Consider the following 21,926-nt stretch of genomic DNA (forward strand, 5'->3'; position numbering starts at 1 on the left):
CTCCCCGCCAAGTGTGCATCACTATTTACTAGGCTGAAAATGTTTGGAATGGAATAATCATGACCATTCTAGTGTTTGGTTTGTAAATTTAATAATGGAATGGCACTCCTATTATTCAATGGAAACAAGTTTCCAATCATACACCATTCTATTACTAAATTAAATTTAAAAAATGATATAAAATACTCATTTTAATCTTTTACTCTACTTTCCTAAATAAAAATATCATAGTCTAATAAAATAAAAATAGTGTGATGTTGATACAAAACTTATTAAGTTCTAGTGTTGATTCTAAAGTTTATGCAAACAATTCCTAAAATTATTCCTATTTCTTTTCTTAACTATTTTCATTACCATTTTCATTACCTTCCATCAAACCAAACTTGACTCAAATGTATCCCAATCAAAACCATTGATCATCTTAATTACTTTTTGTTTTTTATTTTATGAAAATAACGGTAGGTATAATTACAACAAATCAGTATAAATTTTACTACTAAAAAAATTAAATTAAATACTTATGCGCTACTCTTAGAATTTCATCATCAATATTTTAATTATAGATCAGACTACACTAGTATTTTGTCTTTATAAAAAAATTTAAGTAATTAAATATAACCTAAAAATAATTGTGTCCCTTGGTAAAATAACATATTTTTTAAAGTCATTTTGTATTTTAGCATAATTTTAATAATTTTTTGCAAAATGACTTCTCATAATTTAGACAGTTAGTCAAAAATTTAGACAGGTGGTCAAAAATTTCAAACAGTCAATAAAAAAATTTAGACAGCGGGTTGAATCTTAGACAGAGACAATTTTGTAAAAAATTATCAAAGTAGAACAGACTGCAAAATCACTTAAAAAAATATATATATATCATTTTCACCAATTTCTGAAAAGAATTTATAACTATTGCATTCTATAATAGTTATTACACCTGATTATGATTTGACTCTTAAATACCAAACCCCACAAAATGCCCTAGTGTAAGGTGATGAGAAAAGCACTTGATCTAGATTTCAGAATAAGAATAATGCTGGAGAAGACTAGGCGGGGGCGTTGAGCAATAGTATCTCAAATTGAAGAAAATGCAAATAATTAAAAGAGCTCTTTCCAATCCACAAGATGTAAGTGAGCTAATACTCGTTACTTCGTTAGTGGTTGGCGTTTAGAAGAGAAAGAGAGATTAAATCAATAACATTTAAATAATCTTTAACTCAATCTTTTTAAGTTTTAAATATTACAAGTTGCTATTGCCAAAAAAAAAAATTACAAGTTGGTAAAATTATTGTACTAAAACAATGTCACTGTAAGAGGTGCTGCAAAAATGTATGCCAGTAACATGTTGAAGCATCCAACAAGCAATCTTAACCTATTCTGAGCCCTAAATAACATCTCTACTTGCTGACTCCGGAGGCTTGTTCCAAACCAACTTTACAATTTCAGCAATGTGTCATGCACACAAGTTGAAACTGCAGCAGAACTCCTTAATATTCAAATTGGCAGCGAAATGTGCACAAGTGGCTTCCAAATTGTGAGATAACATCAACAAGGCCTCCATAACCACCAACGGCTGTAACCTGAACGAAACAGTGGTTCAATGAAATGAGAAGCATGGCTGAGCCTGAGTCACTCAAATAGAGAGAAAGAGACATCAAAATCATACCCCAGATGGATGTAATGAGACAGAAAAAGCTGACTGAGGAGCACATTGTATTTGTGAAAGAATCTCCCCGTTTATATTGAATCGATTGAGCAGGGGTTCTGCCCCAACTGCTACTATCTGATATGGAGCCAAAAATGTTAAAAGCTTAACTGCATGTCGTGCTGTTTAACAGCTGAGAGTAAAAGGAAAAGCCACTCACTTGGTTCTCATCAAATACCACATCCTGCACAGATGCAGAAGTTGAAATCTTCGAAATACATTCAGAAGCAGGAAGATTCCATACTGATAAACTCCGACCACTCCCACAAGCCTACAAATGTGTGCTACTAAGTAAGAAATATCAAAATAAAGAAAAGAAAAAGAATAATACTACAGTAAATGCATACTAACCAACCAGCTTTCACTTGCATCAAGATTAATGCAGCCAACATATGAGGAATATCCTTTCAGCTTCATCTCCTTTGCTGGCTCAATCACTTGAATACACTTTCCACTTCTGCAATCTAAGTTACACCGCATTACTTCCTCTTAAAAAGAGAACTCAGTACTACTTACAAGCTTAAACGAAGGAAAACAAATTAAGATTATATATTACAAAGTAGTAGTCAAAGTAGAGAAACCAATAGACCACTTAAGACAGAGGACAACAAGGAAATCAAAACAAAGAAAAGGAAAAAAAAAAATATATATATATAATTGGTTTGGTGCAAAAACTTCTGCTCTAAATACTTCAAAACCAAAAGTGCTAGATTTTTACCCCATATTCGTGCTGTGCCATCCTCTGAACCAGTTATAATCTGAATATTAAAAAAATGAGAAGAAACAAATAGTCAGGAAAATAATGCATGATCTCTATATTTAAACGAACTCTGCCTTTGGAGCTATCATTGTGATTAAATTTTAAATATGTCAAAGGAAAGCTACTCCCTCCACCCGCTTTCCCTCTTATCCTCAATTAAGAAAATTCTTTCAAGACATTCATGCCTCTCTTGATGGAACATTTTTTGCCCAAGCTATTTGTGTTGAGGAGAGCCAGGTAAGAAATTTTTTTATTACAGGTTAAAAATGTGAGATATTAGAGCATCTCTAGGAGTGCCAAATTAGTGATGCAATGCTAAAATATAGCACACTACAAAAAAACTGTTTTATGGTGTGTCAAAATCTGTGCCAAATTTGGCGCGTGCTATGATGTATATTTTGGAACAAACATTAATTAATTACTTTAGTGCAACATTAAATGTAAATGGAGACTTTTTATATAATTAGATTTTTAGATAATAATAAAATAAATAAAAAATTATTACTTTTTTATATTTTCAATAAATATTAAATGAGCATTAATGAAATATTCATATTTGTATCAACTTTTACAGTACATTGGAGCACAGTTGTAAAAATTGTGCAAAATATATCAATTATTGACTTTTTGTGCCAAATATAACACAACATCTATATCTACAGTTGAAGATGGCCTTAGCCTACTAGACATAGCTCTTAAGAAGGTTTAAGAAAAACTAAAAAAGACATTTTCACCTGATTAGTAGAGTTTCTAGCAATTATACTATGCAAGTAATCTGAATGCCCCTTATAAACCATTTTCACTTGACCAGTCTCCTACAATTTTCCAACAAAAGTCACACAGGATTAGTGTAGATAAAAAATCAAATCAATAATAATTTGAAGTAATGTATGTCTGCCAGGAAAAGTCATAACATAAGCAGTACGAACAAATACATACCACATCCCAACAATAAGCACAAGAATCACCTGCAGCTGCATATATGGACCCCCCCTGGAAAAGAAGTTATTGTTAGAATTATTTCACCATTCTGAGGGGAAGGATTGATGAAGAGACACAGAATTGAAATGTTGAAAGAGCACACACCAGAGTATTAACAGCAATAGCATTGTTCTCAGGGACTGGAGATAAAGCTCCCCAAGGACCTCTAGAAAGCACAACAACATGAGATGAAAATGAAAAAACAGTATTTAGGAAAAATCAAACTAAAAAGCAGAATGCCTTCAGAAAAACTAACAAAGAAAGTAGCATCATAATATTAAAAGAAGTTCAGATTTGCAACTCTGACAAGAAAATCCAATCCAAACATATAAATCTCATCTTTGTTTCAGTATACCAATAAGGTTCAATGATTTTACATATTATATGAAGGCAGTAACAAGACTACATGTGACAGATCCTGCAACTAGAAAATGTGAGGCAACTAGACTGGCCCTTCATACTCCATTACAATAAATATATAAAATTTGAAAAACACAGTAGTAAAATAGTTTATCATTTTTAATAACTCACTTATGTTGAGGATTCATCAAGTCAAGAACTGGTCTCATGTGCTTTCCTGAAAAAATAATAATAAAAGAACAACAACAAGTAAGATTTTACTTAATTTCAATAAAAACAAGGCTATTAACATATCAATTATCAAGCTAAGCTAAGGCTTAGAGATTCCAAGTTACACTGCTAAAAAAACAAAATTCAAAAGGCATGCTTGCACCAAAACTTGTTACAGAAAGTTACATTCAATACCTTGCAGTGGAATAGGAACCTCAGATTCCGTACAATCCTTCCACCTCCATCCTCGAATACGACCATCATCACCGCAACTGCATTTAAAAATTTTAAAAATCAAAATCACAACTTTCAGATGAAACGATAACTTGTGTTTAAAATACAAGCATGAAACGATAAATAAAATATTGCCCGTTAACAAGCATTATCTTTTTACAAAATACAAAACTCAAAATGTATCATTGAACTATTACCTTAGCAGTAAAGCATCCTCACCATCACCGTAGAATTTTACATCATATAAAGGTCCTTCATGCCCTTGAAGGAAGCACTCAGGTTCAGCCTCAAAATAGCTAAATTAAAACCAAGCAACATAACACCATGCTCAGCTCAGTTCAACAAAATACTCCCAAAAAAAGAAATGATCGACACGGCATACGTACTGTGGAGCTTTGGCATTTTCTAGTCCTAATGGCTGTAATCGAAAACGAAGAAAACGCAATTATGCTCAATTATTATTTGTAAGAAGAAAATATCCATTTTCAGAATTTAAGGGTTAATATCAGGGAGAGAAAATGATGAACATACAAGCTCGGAAATAATGGATGAAATGGAGTAAGAACCGAGGGATCCATCACTGGAGGCGACGACGATGGAGTCCGGACTAGGGTTTTGTGAGGGAGTCCAGACGGTTCGGAAAACGGTCCGAGTTTGAATTTCTCTCTCCTTCAATATGCTTTCCCTGTAAGTCTCTTCGTCCCAGTTGGTTGCGTCCCCGCACATTCTGTAATGGAAGAAGTGTTGAGCTCTCTGGTTCGATTAGCCGTGAGGTACTGTTACCGAACTTGCTATAAAACCAGGTTTGAAAAAATGATGTCGTTTATTTCAAAAAACGACATGCCAGAAATAATGACCCAAAAACAAAAGAATTGGATTAAAACGACATGACGTAATTTTCATGAAATAACAATCACTTTAGCTGGTTGAATGTGTAAAACTATTTGTCGTCTGTTTCGTTCTAATGAGAAGATTGATAACAAGTATTGCTTAACCCCACAATTGAAAATGTGTTGATAAATGTGTGGTTAAAAATATAATTATAATTAATCATTTTATCAATATAAGCTTTTTAGCACATTTAATTTAGTTTATTAATTCATATATTTTTTTCTGTCAAACAAATAATTTTAAAAATTTGTCTAGTAATAATTAATTATTTTATATTATCTACTAAAATTAATCTTATACTAAATTATGGTTTATTTTTAAATGATTATTTTGCTCGTAGATAAATAACTTAATATAATTAATAAAAATCGATAAAATATTATCTTTGTCAATACTATACTTAACTCTTATTTTAAACCTACCAAATTTAATTAAGAATAAAATTGTTATTGAAAAAAAATGACAAAAATTCAACATAAAATTAATTTTGTTGGTTTTGTAAAACAAATAATCATTATTGTAATATTTCATAAAAAATATTTATTAATGGTATTTAGGTGAAAAAAAATAACATTTTCCAAAAACTAAAAAAAAATTAAAAAAAGACTTAAAATTAAACAAATGGATCATTATTATTTTATATGTTGTAAATAAACAGGCTTAATTCTATTTTGGACAAATATATAAATATCTATATATACATATATTAGGTGAAAGCAATGTATATTGCAAGTTTGCTTAATTTTATTTTTAAAATATATTAGTTTATTTTTATTGTGTTTTTTAATTATCATATAAATTTTAAATAAATAAACAATAGCATATATTATTTTAAAAAATGACATAAACATATAAAAAATAATTAATCAAAACATTTTTTATAAATTTTTAAAATAAATCATATAATAACTTTTTAAATCATAAATTACCCTACTTATCTCTATTCAAGGTATAAAAATATTCGATCATGATATTCTTCAAAATACACATTAGTGATTGAAGAATAAACTCGTTTATTTTTTATAGAAAAGGGATATTCTTTTTTCTTATATAGTTACCGCTAACTATATATAATGTTTGTTATTATTTAACATAAATGTAAACATATATATTTATATAAACTAGACTAAGTAATAAAAAAAAGTGTATTGTTTTTTTAAAATAATAAAAATTAGGACTGTGTATAAAATATTACTATAATAATGATATTTTATAATATTTAAATTTATATTAATGTAATTATTAAGAGAAATTGCAATGTCTCAAATTCCCTAATGTAGCTTAATGTCTGGATTAGGGGGTCAGAAAGGTCATAATTGATTTAATATGCGATTATATGCATGACTATGTGAGTATTATTATTATATGATGATAATTGCATGCATGTGGGCCCACTTCTTATTAGAAGGGTATTTTCATAATTTTGGCCCGTTAAGGGCATAATTGTATATTTATGTGAATGTATGTGTGATAAGGTCATTTTTGTATTAATATTTGTTAAGTTTTTCTATGCTTGGATGGTGTTATGATAGTTTTTAATAGTTTTAACTTAGTTTCGTGATTCTACAACATATTTTATACATTGCATTCTATGATGATAAATCTGATATTTTGATGGCAAGTGTAGTTAAAATGAAGTTTTAGGAGTATTCCAGGATTTCGGGATTGAAATGTTAAAGTGGCGGCAACGTACAAGTTATCTAAGGTCAAGAATTGAAGAAATTGAAGATAGGTCGCAGCTCATAAAATTCAGGGCGCGGCACTTCAATTGGAATTGACGTTTCAGTTTTTTCTGTTATAGATAGGCCGCTGCTCAGTTTTTTCAAGCCGCTGCCCAGTTTTTTTCAGGACGCTGCCTGCGTGACCAATTTCTGCACATATTTTGTTTTAGGCCGCAGTGCAAATTTTCCAGGCCACGGCTTGCAACGTCATTTTCAGATTTTTAATTACTTTTAATTAGAATTTAATTGACACTATAAAAGATTATTAGGGTTAATTTTAGATTAGAGTTTTTATTACGGTTCAGGAGAGAAAAAGACTGAGAAATGGCTGGAGAGAAGACTGCAACACTATTGTTCATCAATCTAATTTCTTTTCTTCCCTTAATCTCTTTAATTTTAATTATAATTATGTTTGTGATTATGATTACTATTATGGAGAAGGTTCTTTTTAGGTTAAAGGTTAATTCAAAACTCAATACATGAATTATTGATTGTTGATAATGAATATTATTCTTTAATTTCTCTCAATATTAAATTGTTTCTATTTTTCTAATTAAATGTTATGAATTTTGTGATTTCTTGTTAGGTGGCCAACTAATTAAGGTTTTATATTATTCAATTGTCATCTTAGAATTACTACTCACCTAATAGTTTAGGGTTCTAAGTGTATGTGATAAATTACAATTGATAGTGATGTCAACAGAATTGTTGATTGTGATGAAAAATAGAGCCTAGGTTAAATGAATTATATGCTTTATTAATTTATTGCCTAGATTAACTTGTTTCTAGAGGACTTAATGCTTTATCTAAGTTAAATAGATTGTATGCTTCATATATTTATTGCTTAGTTAAAGGAGTTAATTATTGAGTACTTCGCCTTGATTACTTATAATAGGGAGACTAGGATAATTGACTGCTTCAGCGTTATCTGTGAGGTTAATAGTTTAATTGAGAAATTAGAATAATATTTATTATTAGTGATTAGGAATGATTGTTGAGGGTGGAGATTAACCTTTAACTATTTCTTAATATCGTAATATCAATCTTTATTTGCTTTCTAATTTATGTTATTTAATTTTGAGTTAAAAATCAAAATCCTCCATTTAAGTTTTAGTGTTAATTATTGAATAATAAAATGAACAATAATCCTCGTGGGTTCGACCTGTGCTTGCTATTATACTAAAATAATTGGAAGTATTGAAAGAAAAATCATTGTTAATTTTGTTGTGGTATACGACATCCATCAATGTGATATATGGGTAAGACCACATTATTATGTGCATATGTTTGAGCTATTCGGCATGAGGCGATCCTACGAAGCAAGTTAGCGGTTTTGTCATAACGGGGTCAAATACTAGGCTCAAGGCGAGCCTAAGGGTAATTTGGTAACTTAGTACATTACCGGGATCGGATAATGGGGGAAATTATTTGGTAATTACTTGAGGATATTGGAATTAACGAGAATTGTGAGACATTAATTATGATCAACGGGGTAAGTGGCAAATGACGAAACTGCCCTTGAAGGGCTTTGATAGAGTGTTATGGCCCTAGGAGCAAATTAGTCTTTTGGACCAATATGGTGACTTAGTCACTAAAACCCTCTGGTGAAGGAAACCACACAACAACACAAAAACAGAGTGTTACCTCTCTCTCTTTCTCGGCTATCTCTTCATCTCTCTATCTCTTGGAAGTTTTGAGGAAGGGCTAGGGAATTGACGATTCAAGCTAGGAATTTAGTAGGAGGAAGTTATCCATCACTGAGGTAAGCTTTAACCCCACTTTGATTCATGGTTTTTCTGAGTTTTTCTTGTGGTGTTCTTGGGTTGTTATTGAGCTTCAAAACTCAAGTATTGATTTTGAGTATTAATGGTGTTTTGATTGTGTTTGAACTCGGGTTTTGATGAGGTTGAGGTATTGATGAAGTTTTGGAGTTAAAGTATAAGTTTGGATAGTGTTTAGGTCAGTTTGAAGTTTAGAACTTAGGGGAAAACGCAGGGGAAAAAACTAGAAAATTCTGGTCTGTAGAACTGGCGCCCCAGTGCTATGCCTGTTTCAGCAAGAACCATTTTTAGGGCTTGGGGACTTGGGGGCTTATTAGTCATCTACATCAGAAAGACTTATTAGTCATTGATAACTCTACAAAATAGAGTTATTTTACCACTTTTTATGTGCTAATTGTTGCTTAATTCTTGAGTTTTTAATTGATTTATTAAATTTTAAAGTAATTTTGAATTTATTGGGCTTATTTTGATTTTATATACTTTTGTGTGTTTTTATAATTATTTTGTTGTAAATTGTTGTAATTTAATTATTTGAAATATTGTTGTGTGTTTAGTGGTAAAAATAAATGCATATTTATTCAACTTAAGTGTCAAAACAAATTAAGTTTAAATTAATATTTTCTTTAAATTAATGAGATGTATTTGTATGTTGAAAATATTTATTTGAAGTTAATTTATACTATTTTATAGAAATTAATTTGCATTTTTTTTGTTTAAAGGAAATCAATGATAGAGGTGGCATTTTTAAAAAGAAAGCAAAGAAAATGGCTCAGCCCAGCCATGGCCCAGGCCCAGCCCGCTGCCCCCTGGCCCGTGTCCCTCCCAGCCATCTTCAGCTCCTCCAACAATCAATTCCAATGCCTCCAGCAAGCTTCCTCTCCTGCCGCCACTTGTCCACATAAATTCAGCATCACACCTGATGCCACAATGCCTCCAGCAAGCCCTTGAATCTCCTTCAACAATTTCTTCTTCCACTCCACGCCAAAATCACGCCCAAGCCATCTCACAGCATCAACCTCATCACTTCACCAGCCCACTAACCCCCACGGCCCAAGGCAATGCCCAGCCGAAGACTCCTCCAGGCCCATGCCACCCATTTCCTGCTCAGCCGCCTGGTGTACCGTACACCATTCCCTTGAGCCCATCAACTTGCTCTTGTGTCCCCTATGACAAAAATGCCAACTTTTTTACCCTTTTGTCTACACATTTTCACCACAACATCATAATTACACCCTATAATTTACCCCTATTTGCCATATTATAATTAATTCATTTAATTTAATCAATTTAATTAATTTAAATTGATTATTTTAATACCACTTTTTTTGGCTATAAATAAGGGAATTTGGTCCATTTTTAGGAGAGGTGACTATACCATAATTTCTACACATTCAAAACCTCTCTATTCTCTTCATCTTCTTCTTCTTTTTGGCTATTTTCTATGTATTTTTAGAGGAAATTTTGGGGGTTTCTCCTCCAAATTTTCCTATTTATGTTTGTAATTTTTAGTGTGTATTTGCTATTCTAGTTATGAGTTTCTAATCTTTTTAAGATTATTAAGGTGATGATGAAACAATATGTAACTAGATAGTGTTTATTTTGTATGTTGATTTCCCATTTTATGCAACAAAGTTTATGGAATTTTATTCTTCAAATATCTTCTTTCATCTTAAATATCATGTATTTTTTATTGTTAGCACATATTTACACTTTGTTCTTCATTAGTGCATAAACATAATATTTTTTGTGTAAGATGTGTCATTAAATTGTACACATCCATGCTTAGAACAAAAATATTATGTTTTGCCTTTTAAATAATGCTCATTGATTTATTTGTTATTTCATTAGATTGATTTACACTAAATGCTTTGAAATTATAATTTTGAAAAGTGAAGAAAAATTCTATCTTTTTAGAAGTAATTTGTGCTTAAAAATATAAATCTATTTGGAAAATGATAGTTTGAATTATTTTAACTATCACTAAAACTTGGGAATCAATATACTTATAAATATTATTGAACTTATATTTTGTGGATTCTAATCCTTAATAATCTTATTTTACCATCTTAATTTTTACTTTTAATTTATGTTTATATATTTGTCTTTAATATCTTTAGCATTGTCTTTTATTTTTATTTTCATTATTCAAATTTTCATCAATCTTTGGATCTAGGTTATAATTTATTAATTTTGATTTAAAATAGTTTCCTTTTTCGATTTTAGTCAACTCCTTTGGGTTCGATCTCGTGCTTACACGAAAACTATTCTATAAATACGATTCATGCGCTTGCGAGTATAAATATTTAAAACATACCCGTTTTGGGTCCATCAGTCATCTACCCCAGAGAGACTAATTAGTCATCTATCCCAGAGAAACTTATTACTCATCTACCCCAGAAAGACTTATTAGTCACCATCTGATTAGGGCTGCAAGCCTAGTAGGATTTATTTATATTGTATACATGCAGTAATAAGTTTTCTTGCTGAGCCTCGACTCACGGGTGCTATGTGGTGCAGGTAAAGGGAAAGAAAAGCTCACCCAACCTTGAGTGGAGAGCGTAGGTGGCGACGTGTACATATGCGGCCGCTTGACCACCACGACCAAGGTGTTTCTCAAGGAACTAGGGTTTAACCCTATTTTTGCCGCTTAGGTCAGCAGATTGTAACTTTTGAACTGTAATGACCATTTTGGATTGTAAATAGCTTTGTAAGCACTTTTATGGAATCCCATGTATAGTTTAATGTTTTAAATAAAATATATCAATTCCTTTTAACCGAAATTTCCACCCTGGCCTATTAATGACATTTAGATGCACGTTTATAACCTAATGACTTGTTTAGCGAGATAAACACTATTTAAAGTACACAGTGTGACAGTCTTGGGTTATCCAGGGCGTTACAACTTTGTATTAGAGCGTGCCAAGGTTTAGGGTTCCTGTAGACTGGCTTGGCACGTGCACTTGCCACTGAAGACAAGATAGACTCATGGTTTGGTAACTATTTATGTGGTTATGTGTTTAACTGCTTAAATATAATATAATTGCTTTACATGCATGCATGAGCTACACTAATAGGTTTGGCCATTGACTGCTACATGATAAGCAAGAACGTGCTTATTAGCACTGATATTGCTATAACATGCTTATTAGCATTGTTAATGGTTGATCGATGATTGCTAAATGTTAATTGCTATGATTATGAATCAACATGTTTATTGGTTTGATTGTAGAACAATTGATGAGTTCTATTGAATCTTGGACCATGAGGCAGCAAGAGGTTTAGTTATCATTACCTAACTGGTTGTATTGATTATTGTAGCAAGGTATAAGTTGAAAATATGCTTCCAAGACAGGTAGACTCATCAGCTGGCCAGGAAGGTCAGGGCCAGAATGGCAGACAGGGTCAGGAAAATGACCAGGGTCAGATCCTTCAGCCAGCTCTTGATTTACAAGCTAGAGTAATGAGGCAGGAAGAAGAAATCTGCCTTCTAAGACAACAACAAGTTCCTGCATGGAACATTTTACCAGAGGCACCACCTATATCGGTGCTAACAGTTGAGCATTTACCAGAGGGTGGAAGTAAATGGGAACCTCTTTATGAAAGGTTCAGGAAACAACACCCTCTAGTTTTTTAGGGTAATGCAGATCCATCTAAGGCTGAGCAATGGATGAGCATGGTTACCACCATCCTTGACTTTATGAGGGTGTCTAGTAATGAGAAGGTGGCTTGTGCCACATATATGTTTCAGGAGGATGCCCGAATTTGGTGGGAAGTTATATCCCTGACCAGAAATGTTAATGCCCTGAGTTGGGAAGAGTTTCAGACTTTGTTCAATGAAAAATACTATAATGATGCCATCAGGGCTGCAAAAGCTGAAGAGTTCAGCAAGCTATTTGAGGGAAGTTTGTCAATGACTGAGTATGCTCTAAAGTTTGACAGGCTGGCCAAGTTTGCAATGGAATTAGTGTCCACTGATGGGACCAGAAGGGAGAGGTTTCTCCAGGGGCTACAACCTAGAATAGCCCTTGATGTTCGTATTACCACTGTGTTTGGAGTTACTACTTATCCACAGGTGGTTGAGAAGGCGCTCACAGCTGAGAGCGCAAAGAACAAGATATGGCGTGACAGTGCAGCCATGAGAGACACTAGGAGGGTGGGACCTCCATTTATAGGTTCAGGTAGGGGGAGAGGCCCCAGTGATCAGAAGAGGAAGGCTCATGATGCCTTCCCAGCTCCAGGCCCTGATAGGCGACCACGTGGTATTACAATGGGCCGCCAGGGTGGCAGTGAGGCCTGGAGGGTTTATCCTGAATGCCCTAGGTGCAAGAGGCACCATATAGGGGAGTGTAGGGCAAAATCTTGCTTCTTATGCGGAGTAGTGGGACATTTGAAGAATGATTGCCCGAGAGCAAGGAAGGAAGAGCCAAGAAAGGCGGACAACTCGGCCCTAGCTCGAGTGTTTGCATTGACTCAGGCAGAAGCTGAGGCTTGTCCCTCAGTAGTTACAGGTCAGCTTTTTAGTGCTGGAACCTCTTATACTGTTTTGATTGATTCTAGTGCTACACATTCTTTTGTTGCTAGTAGAATTATTGATAGGTCGTGTAGATGTGATTATTATGTTGTGGGGTTCAGAACCTTATTACCCACTAGGGAGCTAATAGTATCCAGAAGATGGGTCAGATCATTGCTAGTGACAGTGGAGGGCAGAGAGTTAACAGTTGATTTGATAAAGTTGGTTATGTCCGACTTTGACATGATTATGGGTATGGATTGCTTAGTGAAGTATAGGGCAACCATAGATTGTAGAAGGAAAATGGTAACCTTTGAGCTTGAAGGTGAGGATCATTTTGTGTTTGTTGGCACTGTGCATGGACCCCGCATACCTATGATATATGTTCTAAAGGCTAGAGATATATTGCAAGGATGTTGCATAGGATTCTTAGCCAGTGTGGTTGATACCACTCAGGTCATGCCAGTGGGACCAGAGGAGAACGGACTAGTTTGTGAGTTTCTGGATGTGTTTCCAGAAGATTTACCAGAGTTGCCACCACATAGGGAGATTGAATTTGTGATTGAATTGGCACCAGGGACGGAGCCAGTAGCTAGAGCACCTTACAGAATGGCCCTAGCAAAATTAAAAGAACTGAAGGTACAGTTGTATGAGTTGTTAGACTTAGGTTTTATCAGACCTAGTTTCTCACTGTGGGGTGCACCAGTTCTATTTGTAAAGAAGAAAGATGGTTCTCTGAGGATGTGTATTGATTACAGAGAATTGAATAATTTAACAATTAAGAACAAGTATCCTCTTCCAATAATAGAAGATTTATTTGATCAGTTGCAAGGTAAAAGGGTGTTCTCTAAGATAGACCTTCGATTTGGTTATTATCAACTGAGGGTCAAGGAGGGAGATATACCGAAGACTTTTTTCGAACCAAATATGAGCATTATGAGTTCTTAGTCATGTCCTTTAGGTTGACTAATGCCCCATTTGTGTTTAGGATTTGATGAACTGAGTGTTCAAGGATTATTTGGATCAGTTTGTGATTGTCTTCGTCGATGATATTCTAGTTTATTCTCAGTCAGAGTTAGAGCATGAGTAACATTCGAGGTTGGTTCTTCAGAGACAGAGAGAACATAGATTGTTTGCAAAATTCAAGAAGTGTGAGTTCTTGTTATCTCAGGTAACTTTCCTTGGGCACATTGTCAGTAAGGAGAGGATTAAGGTGGACCCAACCAAGATTGAGGCGGTCAGAGATTGGACAAGGCCGAAGAATGCTTCAGAGGTTAGGATTTTTCTTGGATTGGCAGGTTATTACAGACGTTTTGTGGAAGGGTTCTCAAAGATTGTCATTTCATTGACCGAGCTGACACGCAGGAATCAGAGATTTGGGTGATCAGACAAGTGTGAGAATAACTTCCAAGAATTGAAGCAGAGGTTGATTATAGCTCTAGTTTTGAGTGTTCCAACAGATCAGGAGAAGTTTGTGATATATTGTGATGTCTCACATCAGGGTTTGGGTTGTGTTCTTATGCAGTCAGGGAAGGTGATTGCTTATGCCTCACGTCAGCTAAAAGAGTATGAATAGAGATATTCTACTCATGATTTAGAGTTGGTGGCTGTGGTCTTTGCATTAAAGGTATTGAGGCATCACCTTTATGGAGAGAAGTGTGAGATTTATATTGGCCACAAGAGCCTGAAGTACATCTTCACACAGAAAGATTTGAACATGAGACAAAGGCGTTGGCTGGAGTTAGTGAAAGATTATGATTGTGAAATCTTGTATCATCTAGGAAAGGCCAACGTGATAGCAGATGCTTTAAGTCAGAAGGGTCCGGGGCAGATTTTCAGTGTGAGGCTGATATCCAGGGAGTTAGCAGAGGATATGACCAGAGCTGGTGTAATGCCCCAAAATCCCTAATGTGGTTTAATGGCTAGATTAGTAGGTCGGGAGGGCCATAATTATTTAATTATGCCATTAAATGACTATATGCATGTTTATGTGAATTATATTATAATATGATGGTAAATGCATACATGTGGGTCCACATTTGATTATTAGGACATTTTAGTAATTTGGCCCGTTGATGGCATATTTGTGTATTTTGGTGCATATTGTGATTTATGGATGAGTTCCCATTATTATGGAGATATATTCAAGCTATTCGGCATGAGACGGTCTTATGTTGAAAATTAGCGGTTTTGTCATAACGGGGTCAATTATTGGGATATTGGACAATGAAAATGTTTATATGATGATATATTGGAAATTATTGAGATCAGGAGGAAATTTTGGGAGTTTTGACTATTTTGCCCCCGAGGATGTTTTTGGAACCCCGAGCATTAGGTTTTATTTGAGGTTACTTAAGCCTGAAGTAGTCTGATAGAAAGAACCGTACGTTAAAAACACTTTCTCTCTCTCCCGTTAACCTTTGTGACCATTCGAGGCAATTTCGAAGAAATCTTGAGTTCTAGGAGTCGGAATCAAGCAAGGATTGAGGCATAGAGATCCTAGGAAAGAATATAAGCTTCTTGATTGAAGGATTTAACGAGAAACAACCCAATCAAAGGTAATTCAAGCTTTAAGTTTTGAGTTTTAGAGTTTCTAAGCTTTGATTTGGATTTTGTGTATCGATGAGTTTTTGATTCATTTGAGCCTCGGGATTTGATGATTTTGGATCATTGGGAAGTTTGGGAACTCTGATTTTTGGATTTGGAGATGTTTAGGTATGTTCTTGGAAGGTTTAAAATGGGAGAAAATGGAGTTATGGTAGGTTTCCCAGGTGGGGCCGCGACCTAAGCTCGAAGATGAAGATGGTGGAGGTTGTGTGTGCTGGGGGCCGCGGCGCTTGCTCCTAGTTTGGCTGGGGGCCGCGGCTCATGGAGGTTTTTGAGGCCAAACGGGTGCTTTGATCATGGGAACTCAATTTTAGGCCTCGGGATCGTTCCTACTACCCGGTTTAGTGGGATTCGATGTGTCGGAGGCTAGATCTTGGTTCGGGAACCTTAGTTGTTCATTTTATTGATGGAATCCCATATTTGGTTATGATTAAGTGACCGCTAAAGGACTAAAAGTCAGATCGTTCTCAAGGGTCGTGTGGATGCCAAAAATCCACCAAATAAGAAATCTCTAAACCTCGATTAGAACAGAGGGATAAAGGCCACTTAATCATGCAATTGGACTCGAGCCTGTAGGCCCTTTTGAATACAAGAGATTGTCTCATGAGAAATGTGGATGCTCGAAATTCAATAGTTACAAAAAGGCCAAAAGCGCGTGATAGGCTCCCATAAACGCCTCGTGGGTACGCCCGATATGCCACGGGCATATCGCACCAACTGTTTTAGGGACCCATCTCGCGCCCATGCATGACACAGCCTCGTGTGCCCCCGCACCATGGCCTCGCGTGCCACCAAGGCCCCGCACCACGGCCTCGCGCAGCCACGCTCGCACACCAGGCGGCCTCGCGCCCCAGCAGGCTCTCGGCCTCGCGTAGCCACGCCCGCACACCAGGCGGCCTCGCGCCCCAGCAAGCCCTCGGCCTCGCGCAGCCACGCCCGCACACCAGGCGGCCTCGCGCCCCAGCAGGCCCTCGGCCTTGTGCAGCCACGCCCGCACACCAGGTGGCCTCGCGCCCCAGCAGGCCCTCGGCCTCGTGCAGCCACGCCTGCACACCAGGTGGCCTCGCGCCCCAGCAGGCCCTCGGCCTCGTGCAGCCACGCCAGCACACCAGGTGGCCTTACGCCCCAGCAGGCCCTCGGCCTCGCGCAGCCACGCCCGCAGCATCAGGTGGCCATGCGAATGGGGGCACGCGTCAAAGGAGCCTTGCCCTCAAGGGCCACGCATACCCAGTGGCCTTGTGTGCCTCGCCTTGCGCACCGGCCACGTCAAAGGCCTCAAGAGACATAGCCTCCACTGAACACCCTTCGGCCATATACCAGGGGCCTCGTAGTGTGGGGGCTGCAAAGTGATGGTTTCACAAGATGAGACCCTCATCCCATTTGTAGGCATCATGCTTCATCACACACACAGCAGGCCCCGTTGAAGAGGCCTTACCTCTCTTCCTGAGGTAAGTGCCACCAATGGGGCACCACTCTCCCTATGAGTCACATGAGATAAAGAGCAATAGGAGAGACCCAATAACTATTAGGTATAGAGCCAATAGTGGAATAGATGACTGAGTATATCGTTCATGTCAACACACTAGCTTCCCTACACTTAGTAGGACGTGGAATAGCCTTGAGCAGATACATGCCTTGGAGAGGCGAGAATAACCATCGGGTACATAGTACTCGTACGTGTACGGGTGCATGACGTACAACCATGAGGAGGACAGAAGCATGACCCTGACACCTGTATCACACAGGTAGTGGAGGTACGGATTTGTACAGAGAGTGGAGGCATTATATGCATGCCTCTGACTATGTACCAGGCTGACACTATGATCTTCTGCTCCACCACTCTTCCCATACCACTACCACCTGTGCTATTACCCTGACAGTGTACTTATGTACTATTTTGTCCCAAGGGACCACTATGTATAAGGGGCCATTAGAGCCCAGCTATAAAATGAGCTTGACCCCTCAGAATGAGGGGTTGGAAAATTCATTGTAAGCAGAGGCTATGGAGAAATATACCAAGACTTGCTCCATCATTTATCTGTGTTTACTTTTCCTTAAAGTTTATTCTCAGTTCTTATATAAACATCACCTGACTTACCTTTGAGTTTTCCGATCTAATTTCGTTGACGAGATTTCACCGTCAACAGGTCGTTCTTTTACTCATTCTTGCTCGAATCAGAGGTAAGAAAACTACACTCTGTGTATATGACATGCGTGGTTGTTATAGAGGCATGTTGGTTGTTAAATGTGGACGTTGATTGCATATTAAATGGTTAGAAAATCTTGCTTACTTGTGTATGGCACTAACTAGTCAGGGTCGGCACTGGCCGCGTATTACTAACCTAAGAGTCAGAAACGGCATAAGTGTCAAGAACGCAGAGCCGATAAAAGATTAGATCTAATCGATATCAGCGTTGAACGACTCTAGGAGCATTAATGTTGGACCGACCCTAAGGTCGATGAAAATTATAAGCGATTGACTAGTCTAAGACTAGTTACTCAGAGCCAGGGCCTAAGGCCTAGATGACTGTTTGTCACGTGGCTAGGGAGAGGAATCCCATGGTTGTGACTCTATGGTCATGCGGTAGGTTATATTGGTGACTAGTTCATCGAACACCTATCTTGATAAGCTAGTGAAAGGATCACTTATTTGTAAAGCCCAGGTGACCCTATCGTCACATGGCTAATGGGAATGAAACCCACTTTAGTGACTTTTCTAATTGTCACTCCTCTATTTTGGACTGAAAGTCCTAAATGATTATTATGATCATTGTTGATATTATATGCATGCAATATTGTGGTTTCTTGCTGGGCTTTGGCTCAAGGGTGCTATGTGGTGCAGGTAAAGGGAAAGAAAAGCTCACCCAGCCTTGAGTGGAGAGCTTAGGTGGTGCTGTGTACATATGCGGCCGCTTGACCACCACGGCCAAGGAGTTCTTGTTGGAAAAAGCTTATACAGGATCTTTATTTATTTTCATGTATATCTAATATTAAACAAATTAATACAAGATAGCCTAAAACATGTTTCTAAAATTGAATTCAAAGAGAAACAAATAATATAATACTTACAGTATACGCAGCGGAATTAAGAGTCCTTCCTTCAGTTTCTCTAACTCTTGTATCCTCTCTGTCGCAGAGTATTATCAAGAAACTGAACCGATCTTCTATTTTCTTCACGATCTTCCAATGTATCCTTAGAACCACCTAGACTAGTGTGGGCAATTCTCAACACATGAGATAGATATAGAGAGAAGAAGAGAAAATAACAAAGTGGCTTAGAAAAGGACTTGTGTTTAGAGAGAATATAAAACTATCAGAAAATCTGATTTGTGACTTATCTGTCATCTCTGAAATCTTCTCTCTAAGCACTCCTTTTATAGACTCAATTAGGCCATTTAATTTAATTAAAAAATCAATAAAATAACAGCCATTTTGAAGCCCTAGGTCGAAATTATCATGGGCTATAGGCCCGTGAAATTTCCCATTTGATTATAAGCCCATTGGACTTAAAATCAAGGCCTGTATTATTTTCTATTGATTTAATTAATTAAATAATTATTTAAATCCTTTATCAAATTAATTATTTATAATTTGAACCTTGATTTAAATTTATTTATTAATTTAGATACCAATTTATCTTAATTAATAAATCTGCCATAATTCTCTTTTCTTCTCAAAATTACACAACTCTGTGAAACTATCCAAAATTGACCTGGTCAACTTTGATAATTCTAATTGATAATTAAATCAATTAATTGAGACTATCTAGATGATTTTATCCAAGGTACAATGGGGACCATGGGCCTATGAAATCAAGCTCCAATAAGTTATCATAAATCTAACAAATAAATTTACTAACTTATTAATTCCTCGTGACTCCACTATAGACTTGGAATTGCACTCTTGAATTCATAGAATGCTCTATAACAAATATAGATACGCTATTAATTATCCATTGTTACAACCATAATTTTCACTCAATCCTCTATAGACGGTCTACAATGAGATAGGACTAAAATACCGTTTTACCCCTCATTGTATTTTATCCTTAAAACACTTAGTTCCTTGTAAATGATATTTCAGTAAACTAATTTAATTACTGAAATGAAATCTCTATCATTTATTACCTTGAACCAAACTAAAAGGAAACCATCGTTTCACTTCTTCATCAGAAGCTATAGATGTTCATATCTATGATTAACACTCCCACTCAATTATACTACCGAGTTCCCAAGATGTAAGTATGGGCTAGTCTGTAGGGTAAGCTGGTAACGAACAAGTCAAAGAACTCAAATAATACAATCAGTTAGAATACTAACCACTCAGAATTGAGATTGAATTGACCTATGGTCAACTATATGATATGACTAGAATAGATAATAACGGTATGTTTACTTATCTTATCAACTGTCAATATCGGTCCTGTCCGATGTAACATATACATCCGATTTTATCTACTTTGCCAATGTTCTGGAAAGAACATAACACTGTAATGTGTAAGTAGATCATATCATAGATTGGCAAGTCAGTGTAAATCCGGTGCACTGACTAATCTTAGGACTAACTTATTTTGAACATATAATCATATTTATATTCCACTGTGATTACGTCACTATAAATAAGATTAGCTATATGCTCAGGATTTAATAAAAGTTTATATTAAACAAATAATCATGAAAATAAAACATGTGAGCAAAGTGATTGACCAAGTCAAAAAATGATTTATATTCTTTTATTGATAATAAAATGAGATTACAAAGAATTTGAGTTTTAATTAGGGCATAAAACCCCAACAGTTCTCAAGGGAACGAGGGGGTTTACCCTATTTTTCCCGCTTAGGTCGGCAGGTTGTAAATTTTATCATGTATTACCTTTTTGAGTTGTAACTAACTTGTAAATGTTTTGATGGGCCCATGAACAGTTTTATGTTTTAAATAAAATTTATCATTTCCTTTTGATTGGTTTTCCACCTTACCCTATTAATAACACCTAGAAGCACGTTTTTAACCAAAGAACTCAGGTAGCGAGTTAATTTCACGGCTCAACGTTCACCGTAACGATTTTGGGGTAACCAGAGCGTTACAGTTGGCATAGAGTTGTTGGTAGGCCAGTTGGCCAACATTACGCTACAGTCTATGTTGTTATAGAGAATAAAGGAAGGTCAGTTGGGTGATCCACCGCTCACCAAGATTAGAGAGGATGTTTTGGCTGGAGTATCCAGAGATTATACAGTGTCAGAGATGGCCTTGTTGACATACAAAGGTCGGATAAGTGTTTTGATGGACAATGTTTTGAGGCGAGAAATTCTGAATGAATCTCATACTATTCTTTACTCTTTGCATCCAGGCACCACGAAAATGTATCAGGATGTGAGATCGTTGTATTGGTGGTGTAACGCCCTACTTCTTTAGAGCTGTCACTAAGTGAGTTTGAAAACATGCAATTAACTCTCTAACCGAGGTTTTAAGACAAAAGTGTGATTAAACCATAAACAGAGTCATATATTTTGAAAATAGTTCCATTCATTGAAAATCATAAAGCGTTTAACATTTGGGATCCCAAAATACTGTTTAGAAATATTTACAATTAAAAAATATAACCAAAGTCGGCTAAACGACAAAATCTAGGTTTAGTACAATCATCTCCCAAAAATACCCCTGGCCGTGGCAACCAGGCAGGCCAAACATGTACACACCGCTTCACATTCTCCGTACTCATGGTTGGTCGACTTTCCCCTTGCCATTACCTACACCACAGAGCACCCGTGAGCCGAAGCCCAGCAAGAAAATCCTCACAAGCAGATAACATAAGCATATTTCACATTCAACATATAATAAAGCCATCATCAGGCTAAACACGTACAGCCATGCCGTCCCAGGCACTTTACCAGGCTCTGGGTTCGCGGTCCACACCGTGAGGTTATCCCAGGTATCTTTTAGGGTCTCGCCCTGGCAACTCGCACTCAGCGTGCTAAACGCTGCTCTCGGCCCCTTGTCGTTCTCGGCCTTCGCCGTTCCTAGCTCTTGCCGTTCATTCAAATATATGCACACATAGCATAATTAAGTAGATACTTAAACACGTATAAACTCATTCAAAGGGCTACGCCCTGCAACACAATCATATAGGGTCGAGCCCTACAACACAATCATATGGGGTCGTGCCCTGC

At 36.3% G+C, this 21,926-nt stretch overlaps 1 protein-coding gene across 1 annotated transcript; it reads right to left on the reverse strand.

Annotated features, from left to right (window-relative positions):
- Window positions 1–1,186: 1,186 nt before the first annotated feature.
- On the reverse strand, window positions 1,187–5,027 carry LOC133797244 (THO complex subunit 6). The gene is made up of 13 exons (XM_062235085.1): window positions 4,782–5,027; window positions 4,637–4,668; window positions 4,448–4,546; window positions 4,212–4,288; window positions 3,978–4,023; window positions 3,552–3,612; window positions 3,405–3,458; window positions 3,200–3,280; window positions 2,424–2,463; window positions 2,057–2,169; window positions 1,866–1,976; window positions 1,667–1,783; window positions 1,187–1,580 (listed from the first exon to the last, which is right to left on the reverse strand). Exons 1-13 carry the CDS (start codon window positions 4,974–4,976, stop codon window positions 1,488–1,490), a joined length of 1,119 nt encoding a protein of 372 aa, XP_062091069.1. The 5' UTR covers window positions 4,977–5,027; the 3' UTR covers window positions 1,187–1,487.
- Window positions 5,028–21,926: the final 16,899 nt, after the last annotated feature.

The sequence above is a fragment of the Humulus lupulus genome, chromosome 8 (assembly GCF_963169125.1).
Source record: "Humulus lupulus chromosome 8, drHumLupu1.1, whole genome shotgun sequence".
NCBI classification, from domain to species: domain Eukaryota; kingdom Viridiplantae; phylum Streptophyta; class Magnoliopsida; order Rosales; family Cannabaceae; genus Humulus; species Humulus lupulus.